A 19703-nucleotide genomic window follows, 5' to 3' on the forward strand; every position below is an offset into this window, starting at 1 on the left:
TTCCTTCTAGTTTTCAAATTAAGTACACAAAAGTATTCAGGTCTTTAAAATTATCTATGATGAGAAAAGGGGAAGCAATGGGAAGAAGGGAAAGATGGCTCCTTAACTCATATAAATTAACACTCACCAGAGTGAGTCATTAATGTCATAAACAAAACTCAAATCTCTGGTTAATGTCATTCAAAGGTTTCAAATTCTCCTTTCATAAATTAAACACCACAATATATTCTGTCTGACTCTTTGCAGGAAACCTTAAAATGTAATTATTAACACAAATTCTAATGCTATTGGTTGAACCTATATAAATGATGACTTTTTTAAGTCTATAAAAATTATTCAATTTTCAACTTAGACTATCTGAAATTAAACACTTATGTTGATTCTTTTACCTTCTGTAGGGTGAATGGCATCCAAGTAGAGTTGCTTGTTTGACCATTTATCCCCACTTCCTAAAAATAATGATAGAAAAAAAATGTGAAACTGTATTCCTAATATGGATATAAATACTATAAAAATAAGGTTATGTACAAAGTAACTTAAATATGAAACACCATAAAAATAAAATGGAATTTTATTTCAATTATTTTGTTCTCAAATTGTATTTGCTAACTAAACTAATGAAGCTATGGCTGGAGGCTACACAGGAAATGGATAAACAAAATTTGTCTTTTGTGAAATACACTGTTGGGTAATTTCTTTGACTTTAATACAGAAAATTTGAAGATCAGTAAAGGGTATGACAATTTTACCTGAAAAAAAAAGTTTCTTCACTGGAAGCAAATGAAAAAAAATATACATAAATACACAAAACAAACAAACAAAAAAGAGGCTGAGTAGAGGTGAAAGCCCACATTTAGTAAGAGGATGTTACACACAGGCACACACAGGCGCATTCGCCTACACAGAAGACAGCTGCTAGTGAGAGCCTCACTCAGGAAGCACAGAGTGCTTCACATCTGGCCATGCAAGTAGGATGCGAGTGTGCATCAAATGAGTCGGTTTATGGCTTGACACTGACATGCAGGCAGACACTAAAGCCCAACCTCCAGGACTTGTGGCTATACTGAGCCAGATGGGAAGATTTATATTTTATGTGAAGAAGGAGTCCTGAACTCCAAGAAAGAGATCTTGAGATGAGTCCTGAAGAGGTTCAAGGGCCCATCAAGATCATAACAATGAGATAGATGTTCAGAGGAGAGGAGGGGTGGGGTACATTAAGTCTCTAGGGCCCTCTGGAAATAACAGTTATGTGACTGTAGGAGTTGGGAGAAGAGTTCAGCCAATATTGAAGTACACAGAGGAGGAAAAGAGGCAAGTTAGAACTTAGGAGTGGAGAAAAATGTCCATGGCAATCCCCAACAGTGGGACTTTGACATGAATATGAAGATTTCAGGAAGCAGAAAAATGTGGTTATGGTGTAAAGGGCGGCCAGACATGGGGGGGAAAAAGAGAGCCAAAGAAATAAATAGACACGAGGTCAAAAAGACTAAATTACAAAAGGTACCAAATGTAGATGAGAAGAATCAATTTTAAAATTCATATGGAACTCTGTACAAAAAGACAAATATGGATTTGAGTAGGAATCCAAGGGATGGAAGTTTATAATTAGCTGCAGAGTCTAGAAAGAACAAAAATGCCCAGTCAGGAGCTGATGACACTGAAGCAAGCACAGGGGAGAGAAAGGCAAAGGAGGTGCACACGGAAGCTTCACTCAAGATGAGCTGGCAATGGAGACGATCAAGAAACCTTAATGGAGGATGGAAGGCACCAATACCTTTTTCTGGAACATTAGGCTTCTCCTTTTTGTGCTTATATTTGCTGACAATTTTGTGGAATAAGTTCTTTTTCTGAGACTGGAAAGGACCTACAGACAATATTAATATGAATATATTTTAAATTTGCAATGCTTTACAAAACAATATTGTGTGTTTTAAAACAATTACACCCTCCTCCCTCCTCTGGAAAGAGTAAATCCAACTGCAAGAAACATCATCTTGCATCTCCACTCATCTTGGGACTCTGCCCTTTTCTTTAGGCTTATGTAAAACCCAGTGAGATTTTCCTTGGAAAGTATTGGGCAGAAGCCTCCATTAGGGCTGGAACTTTCTAGGCAGAAACTGCAGAGTAAGTGGGTGGAAACGGATTGCAACCAGTACCAGAAGCATGGTGATGGTCTATTACAGAGCAAAGGTTCCACTTTAGATGCCAATGTCATGAAGGAAAGAATGGCATGTGGATTTCATCGCCTAAGAGAACTGACTTTCACAAGGACAGCACCTACAGGATGACAGCTGACCTGAGAGCATTAGGTAGCTTTCTGGTCTTTTTGGAGGCTACTCTAGGAAGAAAAAAGTGATTTAAAAACAGAAAGATATTTGGAAAACCAACAAAACAAAACAAAACTTTTTTTTTTTTTTTCCTGGAATGGAAGGGGAGAAATCTCAGAATCCATCTTAGTTGTCTCAGATGAAAACGGAATTGAGGTTTTCCAATTAATTAGAAATACCAACGATAGCAATGACCTCCCCAAAGTAGGCACTTTCTATACTTCGAGGATACTCCTGTATGCATAAATTTACATAACTCCTATTTCCTCATCTGTACATGGAAATCAACTGCAGTGCCTAACTCACATGGTTGGTGCGACGATTAAAGTGAGCAGTGTTACAAGCAGCTCCTGCTGCATCTCCCCACCTACCAGCCTCTGTGATATGCTCTCCTAGGAGAGCATAACTATATGCCTGCCTCCCTCTCTAATGGGTCATTCCATCAGTAAGCAAACATATGTTATTTGTTCCAAATTTAAAAAAAAAAAAAGTTCTCCCAAACTTCCCTCATGTCCACTGCAGGTTTCCACTTGCAGTGAAATTCCCCTCAGAGGACAGGACTGCCTTTGCTGTCTCTAAGTTCTCTCCTTCTGTTTTGTCTTAAACTCACTACAATCAGGCTTTCACCCAGCCACTCATGAAAACCTGCTGCATGAAGGCCAACAGCTGAGGCTCATGGTGCTCATGCATCTTCCAATCTAGCTGTTCCCTCTAGGTCCACCTTCTGCCTTCAATGCTTCCTTCACCTGGATTCCAGGACACAGCTGTTTTTCTTTCTCTCTTCCCTCATTGATCTTTCCCTCTTTGTCTCTTCTGCAACTTCCTTTCCCCAGATGTCTTAGGTTTGGAAAGCCCTGGACTCTAGAGTGGTTCTTGTCCTCTTCCCTATTGATTCTCCTTTCTTTGGTGATTACTTCTGGTCTCAGGGCTTTAAATACCAGCTCACAGATGCATCACCCCAGTACGCTGCTGTGTATTTGAAAAGCCAGCCACCTTACAAATTTCCATTGTATCTATAAGCTCACATCCTGCTTCACTTCTCTCTAGCACAGTGGCCTCCTTGGCTACTCCCTGCACATACAAAGTCTCTCCCCTGCTAGTAGGATCTCTATGTTGGCTGTCAGCTCTGCCCAGAAAATGTTCTTCCAACTTCCTCACCACCTTCAAGGTTTTGCTCAAGTATCTCCAGACCACCCTTTACAAAACTGCCACCCCACCCCATTCCCATCCCTTGTGATCTGCCTTTCCTTCACAAAATTATCATTAAGCTGATTAAAAACAAAAAGGTTCTACTGAAATATACTTCACATATAAAACAGTTCACTCATTTAAAGTATATAATTCAATGTTTTTGATATTCAGAGATACTTGCAAACATCCCCAAATTTTAGAATATTTCATCACCTCAAAAATAAACCACACATCTTTTAGTTATCACTTCTCCTGTACTTGCAATTCCCCTCTCCCTAAGCAATCACTAATATTCTCTATTGGCTTAGGATTTAGCAGAATGTTTTATGGGCTTATCTATGCTATATGTAGTCAGTATAAGGAGAATAGTATTTCATTGCACGGATATAATACATCTTGTTTATCCATTTAGCAGGTGATGGATATTTATATCAATTGTTTATTTTTGTGAATATTGCTGTTACAAACATTCATGTTCAAGTTTTTGTGTAGATGTATGTGTTTGTTTCTCTTGGGCATACACCTAGGAGTAGAATACAGGGTCAATAAGAACTTTTATGTTTAACCTTTTAAAGAACTGCCAAGAAGCAGCTGCACCATTTTATATTCCCACTTGCAGTATATAAATAAGGGTTTCAATTTTTCCACATTTACTATTATCTGTCTTTTTGAGTATGGACATTTTAAGGTTGTGGAAATGATACCTTTCTCACTGTGCAGATTAGTTTGGGGGAATGTTTCTATCTAACATTAAGTCCTACAATCTATGAACATGGGAAATTTTCCCATTTATACTATTTTTCTTTCTATAATGTTTTGTAGTTTTCATTATATTGCACTTCTTTTGTTAAATTTATTCCTAAGTACTTTATTCTTTTTGGTGCTATTGTAAATGGAATTATTTTTCTTATTTCATTTTTGGGATGCTCATTGGAAGTATATGAAAATATAATTGATTTTGTATCCTGTAACCCTACTAAACTCATTTGGGTATTTTAGTGGATTTTTTAGGATTTTCTATATTCAAGTTCATGTCAGTAAGTTTTACTTCTTTCTTTTCTTGTTTCTTCTTACCTAACTACTGCTTAGAACACAGTACCATGTTGATAGAAGTGGTGAGAGTGGACATACTTGTCCTGTTTCTGAATGTCAGGATCAGGGAAAGTGTCTGATTTTTCACCATTAAGTTTAATGTTATCTGGGCTGGGGATGTGGCTCAAGCGGTAGCGCGCTCGCCTGGCATGTGTGCGGCCCGGGTTCGATCCTCAGCACCACATACAAACAAAGATGTTGTATCTGCTGAAAACTAAAAAATAAATATTAAAATTCGCTCTCTCTTTAAAAAAAAAGTATAATGTTATCTATGTGTTGTTTGTAGATGCCCTATCAGGGTGAGGGAATTCCTTTCTGTTCCAAGTTTGCGGTCTTTATTGTGAAAAAGTACTAAATTTTGTCAAATGCTTTCTCTATTGAGATGATCATGTGATTTTGGCTTTCAGTCTGTTGATAAAATAATGTTACATGAACTGATTTTGTGGTGTTAAACTAACCTTACAATCCTGGGATAAAATATCACATAACCACAGTGTGTAATTCTTTGATATTTTGCTGGTTTGATTTCTTAGCATTTAGTGAAGGAATTTTTGTGCTCCTTATTACCCACGATATTGGTCTATAGTTTTCATTTCTTTGTCTAGTTTGACATTGGAATGAGTCCCGAAGTAAACTGGGGAGTGTTCACCCTTCTATTTTTTTTTTTTGGATTCATTTGTGAAGATCTGGTACTAATTCTTTAAAAGTTTGGTACAATCTGGTGGTAAAGCCATCTGAACCTGGACTTTTTTTTTTTTTTTTTTTTGGTACTCCTTAGGCATATTTCAAACCCCTTAGGCTAACTCAATCTCTTTAATAGTTATAGGTCTGTTCAGGTTATCTGTATCTTAAATTGGTTTCAGTAATTTGTGTCTTTCTTGGAATTGTTTGTTTTATCTAGGTTATCTAATTTACTGATATAAAATTATTCAGAGTCTTCTAATGCTTCTCCTTTCTGTAAAACTGATAGTAATGTCCTCTATTCCATTTCTAATTTGAATATTCTCCTTTTTTGCTGGTTACAATTGTGCTAAATGCTTCTTAACTTTGTTGTTCTTTACAAAAAACTAATTTTTGGTCATTGATTTTCTGCTTTTCTATTCTTTATTTATTCCATTAAACTTTGTTAATTTCCTCTCTAATCTTTATTATTCCCTTCCTTCTGCTTTTTTGTTTAAAAAATATTTTTAGTTGTAGATGGACACAATAATTTTATTTATTTTTATGTGGTGCTGAGGATCAAACCCAGTGCCTCACACGTGCTAGGCAAGACCTCTACCCCTGAGCCACAACCCTAGTCCCTTCATTCTGCTTTCTTTGAGTTTAAGTTTGTTCTTCTTTTTCCAATGTCTTAATGTGAAAGGCAGGGCAGATTATTGATCTGACATCTTCTTTCTTAGCTTACGCATTCAGAGCTCTCTAAACATTACTATAGCTATATCCCTCAAGTTTTGATATGTGTTCTTCATTTCTACTCACTTCAAAGTTCCTTATGATTTACCTTTTGAATTCTTCTTTGACATATTGGTAATCTAGGAGTGTGTTGTTTAGCTTTGATGCATTTATGAGTTTCCCAAGTTTTCTCTTACTATTGATTTTTAAATTTATTCCACTGTGGTCCAACAATATGTGTTGTATTATTTTAATCCTTTTAAATATATCAGTTTGCAAAGCATATTCTTGAGATTATTCCATGTTTACTTGAGAAATATGTTCACTTTGCTATTGTTGGATAGTGTTTCATATGTGTCTGTTAGTTCTGGACAGTTTATAGTACTGCTCAAGTATTTTCTTCCCTTGTTGGTCTTTGGCCTAGCTGCTTTGTCAACCTATTCATTTTTCCAAACCACTTCTCACCTCTACACACATAATAACTTTGCTTACTTTGCGCTCATTTATGGTCTGAAAACCCCAATAAAATTTAACCTCCACAGCAGCAGTGCTCTTTGCTTTCATTCACAGATATAACCTAAGTGCCTAAAATAGTGCTTAGTGCATGACAGGTTCTCAGTAAATATTTGTTTCACAAGAAGTAAATAAAGTTCTGAGAGCAATGCTTGGCACAAAGTGTGCAAGAAATGACATCTGTTGCTGTTATTACTGACACCATAAATCTGTGTAAGTGTTTTTTTTGATGAACACACCAAGACATCCCTCTAAATAACCCATAGAAACACTTCTGAATTGTCTGTTGCTGGTTTGAAATGGAAATAGAAAAGGCACTCGTTTGCTTCTTTGAGAAAAAGTGAGCAATAAAAGAAAATAAGTTGAAGGTAGTATGAAAAAATGTCATATATATATGCTATATTATGGGTGTTCTATATAATCTGTTTGCAATCACTGCCTCCTATATCTCATAAAACCCAGGAAACTGCAGGCTGGTACACCTGACTGATATGTTGGCAAACACAAAAAACAAAAGCAGAAAGACAGTTCTGAAACTCCTCAGGATCACAAAGACCCTAGTAGATTTACCTGGAGGAAAATAATTAATAATGATAATATATTGGTACACAGGGAGGATGAGATCAGAAAAAGTGGTTCACAGAAGCAAACTGATGTATAGACAGGGTTAGGAAAGAAGAAAGGGGATATCTTTTCAGATCCAGCCATACTTAGAGAAATCTAAAAAGTTAAGGACAAAGCTAAAAAAGAACTTAGCAATATTACCAAGGGGAGGGGTAGAATATCCAGAGTGTTTTTTGTACATAAATGAGCTTATAGAGACTTACATTTTAAAATTCCTGCTCCAAGCCACCCACACAAACATAGCTATAAAATACTCTAAAGCAAATGACAACTTCTTCAAAGAAAGTGACAAACTTGAAAAGAAAGTAATATATAATATCTAATGATATTTACTGAAAAGCAGTAATTTTGGAGTCAAGAAGTGAACAATTTAATTTCTGCTCACCAGCATGGTATGTATGTTTGAAATGTTGTCTAAAGAAAATTAAGTCAAAAATTCATAACAAATAGCAAATACAAGGAAATTTACTACCATCTTTTTAAATGTAATATAAATTTAGATTAACATAGAAGTGTCCATGGAGGACAGGGAAAGGTGAAAGTGAAAAGGAGAGAAAAGAGTTTTTGAAAGAATCATTCAGAAAACAAAGAATTGAAGTTTTTTACTCTACTACCTCAAGCTTCCATTCCATCTCTTTCCCTACCAAAGTTCTTGAGAGAATATTTAGATCAACTTCAGTGTCCTTGTGATAAAAATCACCCACTGCTGGTATGCAAACTGGCTTAGGTCTGTCTCTGTTTGAGTGCATGGGTAGGATGGCCTATATTCTCCTTTGCCCTCCAACATAATAGCTGGGTAGAAAACAGGGCCTAAAACAAGCCAAGGGGGTGACAGGTTGCCATAGACATGTCAATAATAACCTTTCCAAAACATACTGTTCAAAGCTTGCTGAAAATGGACATTTTGGGGGGTAAGACTGTATAGTGACAAAGAAGCCTTTCCATTGTTAACCTAGTATGGTAATTTTTCAAGGTCAGCAGGAAAGGTAAATTAAGTGAACCCGCTTTTTAGAACTGTTGTCATAAATGTCAGGCAAAATTTTAATGGTGGTGGCTTTCCCCCAGATTCTATAGTTTCATGTTTTCAACCTACAAAAAGAGTAAGGGTTTTGTCGAAGATCAGGGTGCCATTTCTGTCTTGAACACATAATGAGAAACTAATGAAATAATCAATTCCTTTGAAATCATTTATATCAAAGTGCATCCAGCTGCTAAGCACGTGGATCTGTTGACGTGCATAAGTTCTCAGAAGTGTATAAGCCACAATGAAGTTAAAATTCATTAAGGCAGAAAAGCTACCTTCTTGGGCTGGATGTGCATGCTTTGTTAAGTATCTCAAGATTACAAGAGTAAACATATTACAAATGTGTTGTCACCATGTTCCTGAAAAAGTGTGATGGCAATGAAGATTCTCAAAACAATTCTAGAACAAAATGAAGAACTGTTCCTAACCGAACAGCTGTAACTTCCTAGTTGGAAAGGCTGGCTGAACTCTTAGCCAATCTTAGTTCTCTCAGACGAAAAGCATCCCCTCATTGACTCAATCCCAAACAGGGAACATTCTGTTTTCAACTTTTGATTTGTGAAACTGCTTCTTTTATTACCACTGTGATTAAAAAAAAAAAAAATTCAATCTTAAAATAAGTGTGATTGAAGGGGCTTGAGTTGTGGCTCAGCGGTAGAGTGCTCACCTAGTTTGTGTGAGGCCCTGGGTTCGATCCTCAGCACCAAATAAAAACAAAATAAAGCTATTATTTCCGACTACAACTAAAACAAAATATTTTTTTTTAAAAAGTGTGACTGAAAAAAAAATAAAAAGAAACCATAGTATATTTGTTAAAGGTCAATGAACTACATAAGAATAGAAGGAATAAAAGAGGAAAAGTTAAGTCAAAGGTCAAGATGGGGCATTATCAAACACCCTAAATGGACCTCAATTTCCTTTTTCCTCCAAGACCCTACTTTGTTGAAAATTACAATTTTGCACAGAACTTTGACTTCTGATGCTTTTGGAAACAAGGCTTCACACATCAGGAATATACATAAAGTAACGTGTCAAACAAATCTCTTATGAAATTACAATTAAACTTAAGGTCATCATTTAAAATTTTTCATTTTAAAACAAATAATTACAAGAGAACGATGTCAGATTGAAAACAATGTCAATCTGGGCTACTTTAACTGAACTGCAGTATGTTAGGTCAATAATAATTTACTGGATAATTTTGTTCTTAGAAGTGAAGGGAAATTCTAGTTCTCCAACAACATAACACAGCACAAACTCAGTTGGAGGAAGATGGCATTTTGTTATTTTCATCCCTTTCTTGGCAAAAGTTTTTATTTTTGCCAAGATCTATTATATAGACATAAGGGACAGGGCACAAACAATGAAAAGACAATGGTAATGGATAAGAAACTATTGAGAAAAACAAATATGAACAAGAAGACCAATGAGAAGATAGAGGAATAAACCCACATAAGTATATAATTCTGAGATACATAACTGCATAAATGCATAAATAATAATTTCTTTTAAAAATTAAATTTCATAAAAATTCTGTACATTTGATAAGCCAAAGTTATCTAAAAATCTACTAAGTATAAACCATGAAAAAATATAATGATTGTTGAATGACAGTATATGAGAAAATAAAACTGGACCAATGGCAAATTTTTAGGGGAAAATGAGTTTCCTAAGGATACAAATCCTTCTAATGATCCCATACACAGTGCTTGCTTTGGATGATTCATTATGCAAAGGTGTAAAGGGTCTAGAGTTGAAGAAAACAATCTCATCTATCCCCTAAAGATCAGGCAATTACGGCACAGCTGGTATGATAATTTCATTAATAACTTGTAGCGTAGTATATTGGTGTTGCTAAATGCCAAATTACAATCAGTCACAAATACTATTTCTTTAGTTTGTTAAATAAAGAATGTATTATTTAATTTCTGCTTTGTTTTAATTGAATTTTACTTCATGAAACAGAATGCAGAGCAAAATATAAAGTCTTGGAAGACTTCCCATATGTTATTATTTATATACCGGATAAGAACCAGTGACTTTGTGGCTTGAGAGGAATACTGAGAGAGACAAGATGATACTGTATGAAGTACCATTTTCTGAAATGCTATGTCACATCAAAAGAAATACTATTAATCTCAGCTGATAGATTTCTTCTAAGACCCAAGAGAAGGTTTCATGAAAATAGATTCTAACTTCAGGGCTTTATAGCTTTACAAAAATAAATCTAATGTTACCTTCCCCGATAGATAATTCGGCCAATTTCAGAGCAATAAAATGAATGTCTTGAACTACAAGGAGGGGGATAAGGAAAGCATCCTGTACATCAATCAATTAGGCTCCGTTTTACTGGCTTGTCAAGTATTTATCAGCAACCTTAAATCCAAGAATTATGGGAGCTCAAGGTAGCTGGTATCTTTGGGCTAACAGACTACTTTGCCTATTCCTAAATCTCCAGAGCATAAAGACTGCGATTTCATTTGGTAGTCCATTTCAGTGCTCAGCTACTACCTGTCAATGTCTACTTTATTTCTTTTCCTATACATTTTGGAAGACCTTGATACAATGCTATTTTATTTTCCCAGATGAGCAAACCAACTGATGCAACAATACTTCCATTTCCAGTACTTTATTCACTAGTCTTACTTTTATTAACCATAGAGAAAAACAACTAATTCTAAAAATGACTTTTGTGTATCTCCTTTCCTTTAATCTCAAAGGGGGAATTTTCACCAGTCATTCAATGATGTCCCGAAATACAGATCTCAAAGCAACCCTCTTTGTGGCAATTCGTAAGAATGCTTAGGTCTTGAGAGAGAACAGTTTAGTTATTTTTAGAAGACATCATAATTTTCCCTCATCCATATATCTTAAAGATCCCCTCAAAAATCCACAAAATTGTATCTCTCCATTAATATTTATATATGATCTATCTAAAATATACAAAAGGAATTAATCTGATTTAACATAAAGCAGGAAACAGCCACTTCTGCAAGACAATTACAAAAACTCTTCTATCAAATCTTGCTCAGAATTTGATCCTGAAAGCAGCTGTAGCTCAGCCACACCAATTCTTCCATTTATTTTCTGTCCCTAAAGGACAGCTCACTGGAGGCATACTTTCTCCACCAATCTTCAGACCTAAAGTCAAGGTGGAAGACAAGGTTCTCAATGACAGTAATATTATAATTTTGGATAGAGGACAATCTCCCTTGTGCTTGGAATGTCCTGAGCAGAGAAGGATGTTTGGCATCTCAGCACCATCCCACAAATGTCAATAGGAGTCTCAGGTATTGAGACCACTGAAAATGCCCCACACTCTTTAAAATCCTTTTTTGAATGGTCATGCTAAGATCTGTCAAGTCATGCTGATAATTGTAAGAGATTTACGGAGACAGGGAGAAGCCGAAGGGTTGGGTTATGTAGCTCCATGATAAAACACTTGCTTAACATGTACCAGGCTCTGGGTTAAATTCCCAGCACCACACACACACAAAAATAATAATAATAATAATAAATAAATAAATAAAATAATAATAATAATAATAATAATAATAAAATATAGTAGCCAGATAGGGAGAAGCCAATTCTTGAAAATAAATATGCTAAACAAAGCATTTTTCTAAATTTAACAAAACCAGTAAAATATATATCACTGCAATATTGCAGGTACTTTTATTTTCATTTGGTCCATACTGCCAGTGAAGAATAGCTTCTGCTAATTAGGAAAATATAACGATTTTATAGTCCAGAGCCCAACCTGTTGTAGACTCAAGAAGACAAGAATTGGTTGGATTCAGCAGTTTCTGGAAAGTTTTACATTCCAAATTAGAGTTCTGGAGAGCAGAAAGTTGAAGACTGTATAAAACACATCTGGAAAAGCTGGATACACCTTTAAGGGCAATGTACAGACTAAGATGCCAAAGGACAGAGGTGAAGAAGAATGAGAGAGGAAAAAAGGGAGGCAGGGACCAAGATAATCTTGAAAAGCAAGCAGAAATTGTGACTCCCGACTGCCTTAATTCTAAATACAATTATTGTACTTATCTAAAGGGAACTGCAGAAGCTTAGCCAAGGGGCTGGTTGAGAGTCTGACCACACTGTAGGGAGGTACAGGTGAAGGCTAACCTTTGCTGGTTTTAGATGGTTCTGAGGACCCATTTCCAGTCTTCTTCTTTTTTCTTGGGACTGGTACACATTTCCGGTCAAAGGTAATAGGACTATATTGAGGGAGACTGTTGAATTTCTTTTCAAATTCTTCATCCAGCTTTACTGAGCTATTAAAATTGGGGAGAGAAATCAATCAGCACATGACCAAATATTTAAACAGAAAATGATACATAGTTTTCAGATATTGCATTTGAAAACAGGGTCCCTAGGAATTGAGGCATTTTAAATAAATTTTGTGCAAAGAAAAAAAATCCATATTTTCTGACATGCTTGAATTTACCAAGTTTTCTTTGTAAACTCATATGACAAGATGCATCCTTACCTTAGAAAAGTAGAAACATTATTTAAAATATTAGAATATGTTTGAAGTGGGGAATTTGTCATACTCTCCATTGACATGAAAATTTCTCATAAAGTTCAGTACAGAGCATACCTTATTCAGTTTTTCATTCTAAAGATTCATATATATGCATATGTATTGACACACTTATTAGTTTTATATATATAGTTTTATGAGTTTTATGCTTAAGACATGTATACACACACATACATACAAAGCACATAAAATCTGAATATCAGAAAAAAATATGGAGATCAAGCTAGCCAATCCCTAAAAAACAAATACCAAATGTCATCTTTGATATAATGAGAGCAACTAAGAATAAAACAGGGAGGAAGAGCAGGAAGAAAAGATTAACATTAAACAGAGACATGAGGTGGGAGGGAAAGGGAGAGAAAAGGGGAATTGCATGGAAACGGAGGGAGACTCTCATTGTTATACTAAATTACATATAAGAGGTTGTAAGTGGAATAGGAAAATAAACAAGGTGAGAAATGAATTACAGTATAGGGGGTAGAGAGAGAAGATGGGAGGGGAGGGGAGGGGGGATAGTAGAGGATAGGAAAGGTAGCAGAATACAACAGTTACTATTATGGTATTATGTAAAAATGTGGATGTGTAACCCATGTGATTCTGCAATCTGTACTTGGGGTAAAAAAGGGAGTTCATAACTCACTTGAAGCTAATGTATGCTAATGTATGAAATATGATATGTCAAGAGCTTTGTAGGGTTTTGAACAACCAATAAAAAAATAAAAAAAAAATAAAATAAATAAAAAAAAAAAAAATAAATTAAAAAAAAAAAAATAAAAGCTCAATGATCACTTTTTCAGAAATTCTGCATTGAAAGTATCATTTGATAATGACAAATGGGAGGAAATTCATGTCATTACTTAAGCATAATGTAAGCAAAACTAATTTGAAGTACTTTGGATTTTTAGAATATTAGAAATGAAATATATACAATTATAAATATATTATTTCAATATAAATAATCTTGAGGAGCCAGCACCATGAGAAATAATTTCCATCCTCCCACTTTATGATGACCTAGAGTCTTAGAATTAACCAGACTTTAAAGCACGGTAATTTCTGAGGAAAAATATTACATTATTCCACAAATAGAAATGCAAATATTATGAATAAAACAAATAAAATACACCAAATGCATAAAATTTGCATACTTTTAAGCACTTATGAAAAAACAGAGAATTATTTCCATTCAATGTATTCTTTTCAAATTGTGCTAATGAGAAATCTCAAAGGATTTTCAAAACAGTACAACCAAATATGCAGATACTTTCCTCACCAATACAAAGCACTGAATCTTACATATTATTAACAAAATGCTTTATAATAAGATGTTATTGAAAGACTTTGGCATAAATTAAGTATGAAACTATTCTTCATGATTTTATCTTGATGTATACCACTGCTTGTTTACTACTACATTTCAATGCACAGTTAATGCCTTGAATGTCCTTTGTACCATGAGAATATTCAACCTAATTTTTTCCACTTTTGTGTGCTAGGAATGGAACACCAGGCCTCCTGCAAGCTAGGCAAGTGTTCTACCACTGAGCCACATCCCCAGCTTCTCAATCTAATATTTCGATCTTAGAGCAACAGAAGATGGTTTGAACTAATCAAGGTTAGAAGTACAGAAGCATAATTTTATTTACCTCACATTTTCCAACTATCATATTTTATACACATATATGCATACATTTAGAAATATTAAGTGAATATAAATATAGTACTATAAATAGAGTACATAAAATGGGCAAAATGTAAATATATTAATAATATCCATCCAAAGTTTCAGATATGAGAAAGGGTCCTAGTGATAATAAAGGATTTATAATACCACCACTGCTTATATGGTGGACCTTGATTTACACTCAGACTCAAGTGTAAAACCTACATAAGTTCTATTGTGCCTAAAATGTGAATGGGGTTATCACACACATGAATGTATTAACAGCAGGAATTGTGTAATACACTTGATTTTTGTTTTCTAGGGAGCTTACTAAGTCTAAGTGACACCTGATTCATTCGTCCAACTACACGGGGTCTGTGCAGTGCAGGTGGACTGAGCACTTACCCAAGGAGAGAGTCTTCCTTGGGCTTTGTCTTCTTAAACTTCTTGCTCCCACTGGTCCCACTCTGGTTAAAGGTCCAGCTTTCTTCACTCCAACACCCTTCATGATCAGAGGAGTTCCCTTTTCCTGAGCTTCGTTTACCTAAGGGTATTCAAGAAGAAAGCATGTGGTCAATACACTGGGATTGGGAGAAATCATCTTAGTTGTTTCACAGGTGAACTCTTGATTTCTTAGGTGTTATTTGTTTGATACTATCTGTAACTTACAGAGATGATTCACACTGGACTTTAATAATGGAACATGCAAAGAAGGTAACTAATATAACTTCTAGAATACGTTGTCTTAACAGATTACCACAGGATTCAAGAGACAGACCTAAGTTTTCCATTTGATAACCAGCAAGCAAGCCCTCTGCTGATACACACTTCTGATTTCCTCAAGAGTCACTGAAAGGACATCCCAGGAGAACTATGTATTCCCAAGTAATCTTCATTCAAAGCTTACTGACCTAGTGGAATATAGTGTGGCAAGAGATAAGTACCCTAAGCAGATGCTATATTTTAAGATAGGTAAATTTACATGGAATAAAGGTATACACAACAATTAAGTTTCTGGGTGCTGTCATGATTTTAAAAAAAATTTCAATTACATTTTCAAGATCCTGATGAATATATCTGCTTCATTTAGAAAATTTCATCTGTTTTAACCAAATCAAAAGCTCCACTATACTGATTTATCAAAATAATGAGCCAGCCCATACCAGTAAAATGAAAGGGTTTAGGCATTTTGAATATTTATATCTCAAGAACTATTTACAGGTATGTACTCTTCTGAATGGTGCTGGCAAACATTTAAGTAAAAAAATAATATGACCCACATACCACAGAGAACCCTCTGGATGTAAGAAGCTATCTGGATGTCATATTATCCTTTATGGAGATGCTTTTCAATGGGTCTAAAACAGACCTTCCACTTGGTTTTCATGTTCCTTTTAGATTTGTAGCAGTTACTCACCTCTGTCAACATTAGCTCTCAGAGAGGTGAGCATGCCCTCAGACACCAGGGTTTTATAAAGAGCACCTTTGCAAGACCTCTCAGATTTCCTGGAACCACAGGTCTCTATTTTTCTGTGACAGTCATTGTCCTCAGGCTTAGCCTGTCCCGACAGGCTGGTTGGTAGTGCATCCTCTGTGGGAGTCAATGGTTCTGCTTTTATACCCTCTGGCACCTCACCAGAAATGTTCTTGCTGGCAGAAATAGTAATGAAATCTGGAGGTCTTGACTCTTTGGTGATGTCTGAGGATTTCTCCTTTGACATTTTCTTCTCTCTTGATTTCACTTTTTTCTTTGGTGGCTTGGCATCCAAAATGCTTCCCTTGCCACTTGAGGATGTGCGAACCTTCTTTCGTGGGGTTTCTCCAAGTTTGTCAACACCCCAGTCTCCTTTTGCAACAGCTTCAATAGTATATATGACACTCTCAATGTCAGATTCTGAAGACTGCCTCTTTTTGCACGTCTTTTTGGGTGTGGATTTATCATTTCCATGTCGATCCATTTTGCTTTTCTTCTTTTTCTTTTTTAGCTTTTCTGGTTTGGTTAGAGCAGTAGGGTCCTCAATGATCATAATTCCATGAGGATGGCACATGTGATCCTTTCTGTTGGGAACATCACTTATTATTATCTTGCTACTGGCAGAGTATGAAAAATCAGGGAAGTGACTGTATTTTTGATCTTCCTCTAATTCTTCCTTTCTAATTTCTTTGGGGTCTTCCATTTTTATAGCCATTACATTATCCATTTGTAGCTCCTCAAAATTTCTAAATTCCTTAGAATCTCTTATATTCTCCTTGGATGATTTTTCAAATTCTCCTTCCTTTTGTAACCCAGCTTCATCTGTTTTCTCTATTTTTATTTCTCTTTCCTCTTTTCCCTTCTCCAATTCTTTGATTCTTCCACCATCTGATTCTTTTGCTTTTATTAGCTTTGTTTCGTCCATTTTCACTCCTTCTGATGCCAGGCACATCTAAACAGTTAAAACAAAAATGGAGAACAACACAAAATATCCTCATTATTTCACAATCAAAATTAGCTGCTAACTTTTCACTTCTATCCCTCTTTAAAAAATAATGACTACAAACTTTATTAGTCAGTGCAGTTCTGCCAAAGCAACTTAAATGATTTAAATGAAAGTTCTGTAGGCAATGTGATACAATCATTAACTCTAGACTAACATATCTGAATCATCATTTCCAGCTTCATCAGAAGCTTTTTGTATGAAAATAACATTTGGTAGGAGGAGGATGGGACTTGGACTTAAAAGACTCAAGTTTGATTCTTAGTTTGGCTGCTCATTAACTTTGTGGCATGGGATGAGTCACTTCACTCCAAACTTCCCTGTAACCTTTGTAAAATGGAAATGATCCTATTCCAGAGGATCTTGTGAGGTCTATGTGAGACAAGTACTTTCAGGGTTTAATTATCCCAAAACTCCCTTCAGATGTTTGCCTTCCTAGCATCCTTAAAGGGAAAAGGAGAATGGCAGGAGCGTCTACCAATCCAGTTGAAATTAGAAATGGCACAATGATCACTGAACCACTGCAAAAAGTTTCAATAGAAGAATAAAACATTATAGGTCCCCAAATGCTGACACAAAACTCACTTAAAACCACAAAAGCTCTGAAAACAAAGGGGATTTCTGTTCATGTGATTTGTTTTTAATTCATTTGGTAGAAATTTCAATCTAATCTGAACTTACTTGGCTATAAATTCTGCCCTAAACCAACATGAAAACGTTTAATGTCTTAAACAGTTTATCTCACTTAATGACAATTCATATGTTTTTGCTATCAGAATATTCATTCATTTCAATATGTACTGTGGAAATTACATAGAGTAAGATGTATCTACTGTATCATTTTCCTAAAATCTGAAAAATTCTGAATGCAAAACACATCTGGTCCCAAACTAGTTAAATTTTTAATTCTCCAACAAAACTCACAACATTTCACACTTAAGACATTTAAGGGGAAAATTGCCAACTTCCTCTCCAGCTCATAGGTACCTTGAAACTTCAATTACAGTCTATTTTCTAGAGGAGTAAATGCAGCTTATTGTAAAATTAACTTTCAATATCTGGATTTTCATTCATAAATACCTCAGTGCAAACTCCGAAATGCCATGGCCAAGTAGGATGCTTAAGGTATAAAAATCAATCAGGTCAGGTTTCTGCCTTTGAGGAATTTATCAAGAGGCTGATAGTGCCGATTTGGTCAAGGGCAGCATAGGATGTCTTAGCCATAACTAATTTTATTTACTTTGCATTAGCAACTTAGAGGGGAAAGAGTATTGAGGCTTGCTGAGTCAGTACAAAATCAAGTACATGAGTAGGAAACCAATCTGTTTTTAAAAACCCCAAATGGCAAGTTTTCATTTTCATTAAATTCATTTTTTAAATGTATAATACACTGAGTTAAATATCAGATGCTCTTTTGTCTCATTTTTTTTTCATTTTTGTACTTTCAATGCATCTCAAACCTTTCCAGGAGAATAATGTTATGATTAGTGAGACTTGGAAAACACTGGCGAATGGGGGAGAGGCAGATACTGCATTTAGGAAGAAAGAAAAAAAAAAAAAAAGAAACATCACAAGAGTGCTTAGCCCTTCAGATCACTCATAGGAAGGATCTGAAATATCAAGGAGCTATCTATTTCAGAAACTCATGTAAGGTAACTTTTAGTGACTACAAAGACTGAGAATTTTCATTTATTAAACCAAATCAGAAATAACACAAAAAGCAAAATGTTAACTCTGAAAAGCCAACATATTTAACTTTCCCTGCATATTTTACTCTTATGAGAGAATTTGATTTTGAATCAATTTTAAAGTAATTTTAATTTTCCTTTTTTGCCTATCCTAGCCTATCATGAATAACTATTCCAGGTGGTCTAATAAGAATATACTAGTTTTAGAAAGAAGGCCAGAAAGGCACCGTTAAGGTAAATTTTATGATTTTTCAACCAGCCCCCCTGGTGGCCTTTAATAGAGCATTTCAGGGTCCTTCTCTCATCTAGGTCCTAGTTTTTACAGTGGTATGCAGACAGTTTGCATTTGCACAGGTTCAACTTAGCAAACCTAATAATACTTTGCAAACTCTATTCTCTGCTTCAATATATTTCAAAATGATTCTCCTCCTCATCCCTGATAGAATCTACAGCTAAGAATGAAATGGAACACATGCAGACATTCACTCTGGGGACATATTCGTGGAAATAGCATAATATTTCTTGGGTAGGTAATTACACCAAACACTAGTCATGCTTTACTTCCTCGTTTCAGGCTCTTGAAAATTTTTTCCCAAATACAGTATGTTAATCCTAAACTATAAGAGAGAACAATTATACTGCTGGAGACAGAAACACAAAAGAAAAACAAATACCTCTGAATTACAAACCACAAATCACAAATTTACATCACTATCTAAAAGCCAAATCAGACTCTAGAGTTGGGTGTCATTCCAGAGGCATAACCTTCCCCAAGAAGGAATTCCCACTACTAAAAGACTTCCCAAGAGTTAGTGAACCAACTTCCGTACAAAGACATTAAGTCTATTACTCTATTAGAGAGCAGTTCTGTTTAAATTCTTTTTAAAATACTGAGCAAAATTTTGACTATCCTATTAGTCTTAATTGCTGAAATCAGAGCAGGCTTTACTAAAAAGAACTGGGTTCCTGACCAACCACCATAGCTTACCTAACTAAAGCCACCCAATAAGCTAAGGAATGGAGTTTGAACCCACAGGAGGAAATACCAGGTGAAAAATGTGATACTGGTGCAACTTTCATGGGGCTCCTGTGAGGTAAAAGTGAACAAATGTGGGCAAACCACAACCTGCACGTGTTACAAAGCTTTACCAGGGTTGAGGACAATG

The 19703-nt window shown here is 35.4% G+C and overlaps 1 protein-coding gene across 7 annotated transcripts in view; it reads right to left on the reverse strand.

Annotated features, from left to right (window-relative positions):
- Window positions 1–19703, reverse strand: part of Bbx (BBX high mobility group box domain containing) — a 266094-nt gene that overhangs the window by 16767 nt on the left and 229624 nt on the right. For 5 of the 7 annotated variants that reach the window (XM_076867648.2, XM_076867647.2, XM_076867644.2 and 2 more), the window contains 5 exons: window positions 15790–16798; window positions 14778–14916; window positions 12292–12440; window positions 1775–1864; window positions 390–449 (listed from right to left, as the gene is read on the reverse strand). In XM_076867648.2, coding sequence (XP_076723763.1) covers window positions 390–449; window positions 1775–1864; window positions 12292–12440; window positions 14778–14916; window positions 15790–16798 — 1447 coding nt within the window. The remainder of the gene's footprint in view (window positions 1–389; window positions 450–1774; window positions 1865–12291; window positions 12441–14777; window positions 14917–15789; window positions 16799–19703) is intronic. The other 2 variants (XM_076867649.2, XM_076867650.2) reach the window with 2 other exon arrangements.

This window comes from Callospermophilus lateralis, chromosome 10 (genome assembly GCF_048772815.1).
Source record: "Callospermophilus lateralis isolate mCalLat2 chromosome 10, mCalLat2.hap1, whole genome shotgun sequence".
NCBI classification, from domain to species: domain Eukaryota; kingdom Metazoa; phylum Chordata; class Mammalia; order Rodentia; family Sciuridae; genus Callospermophilus; species Callospermophilus lateralis.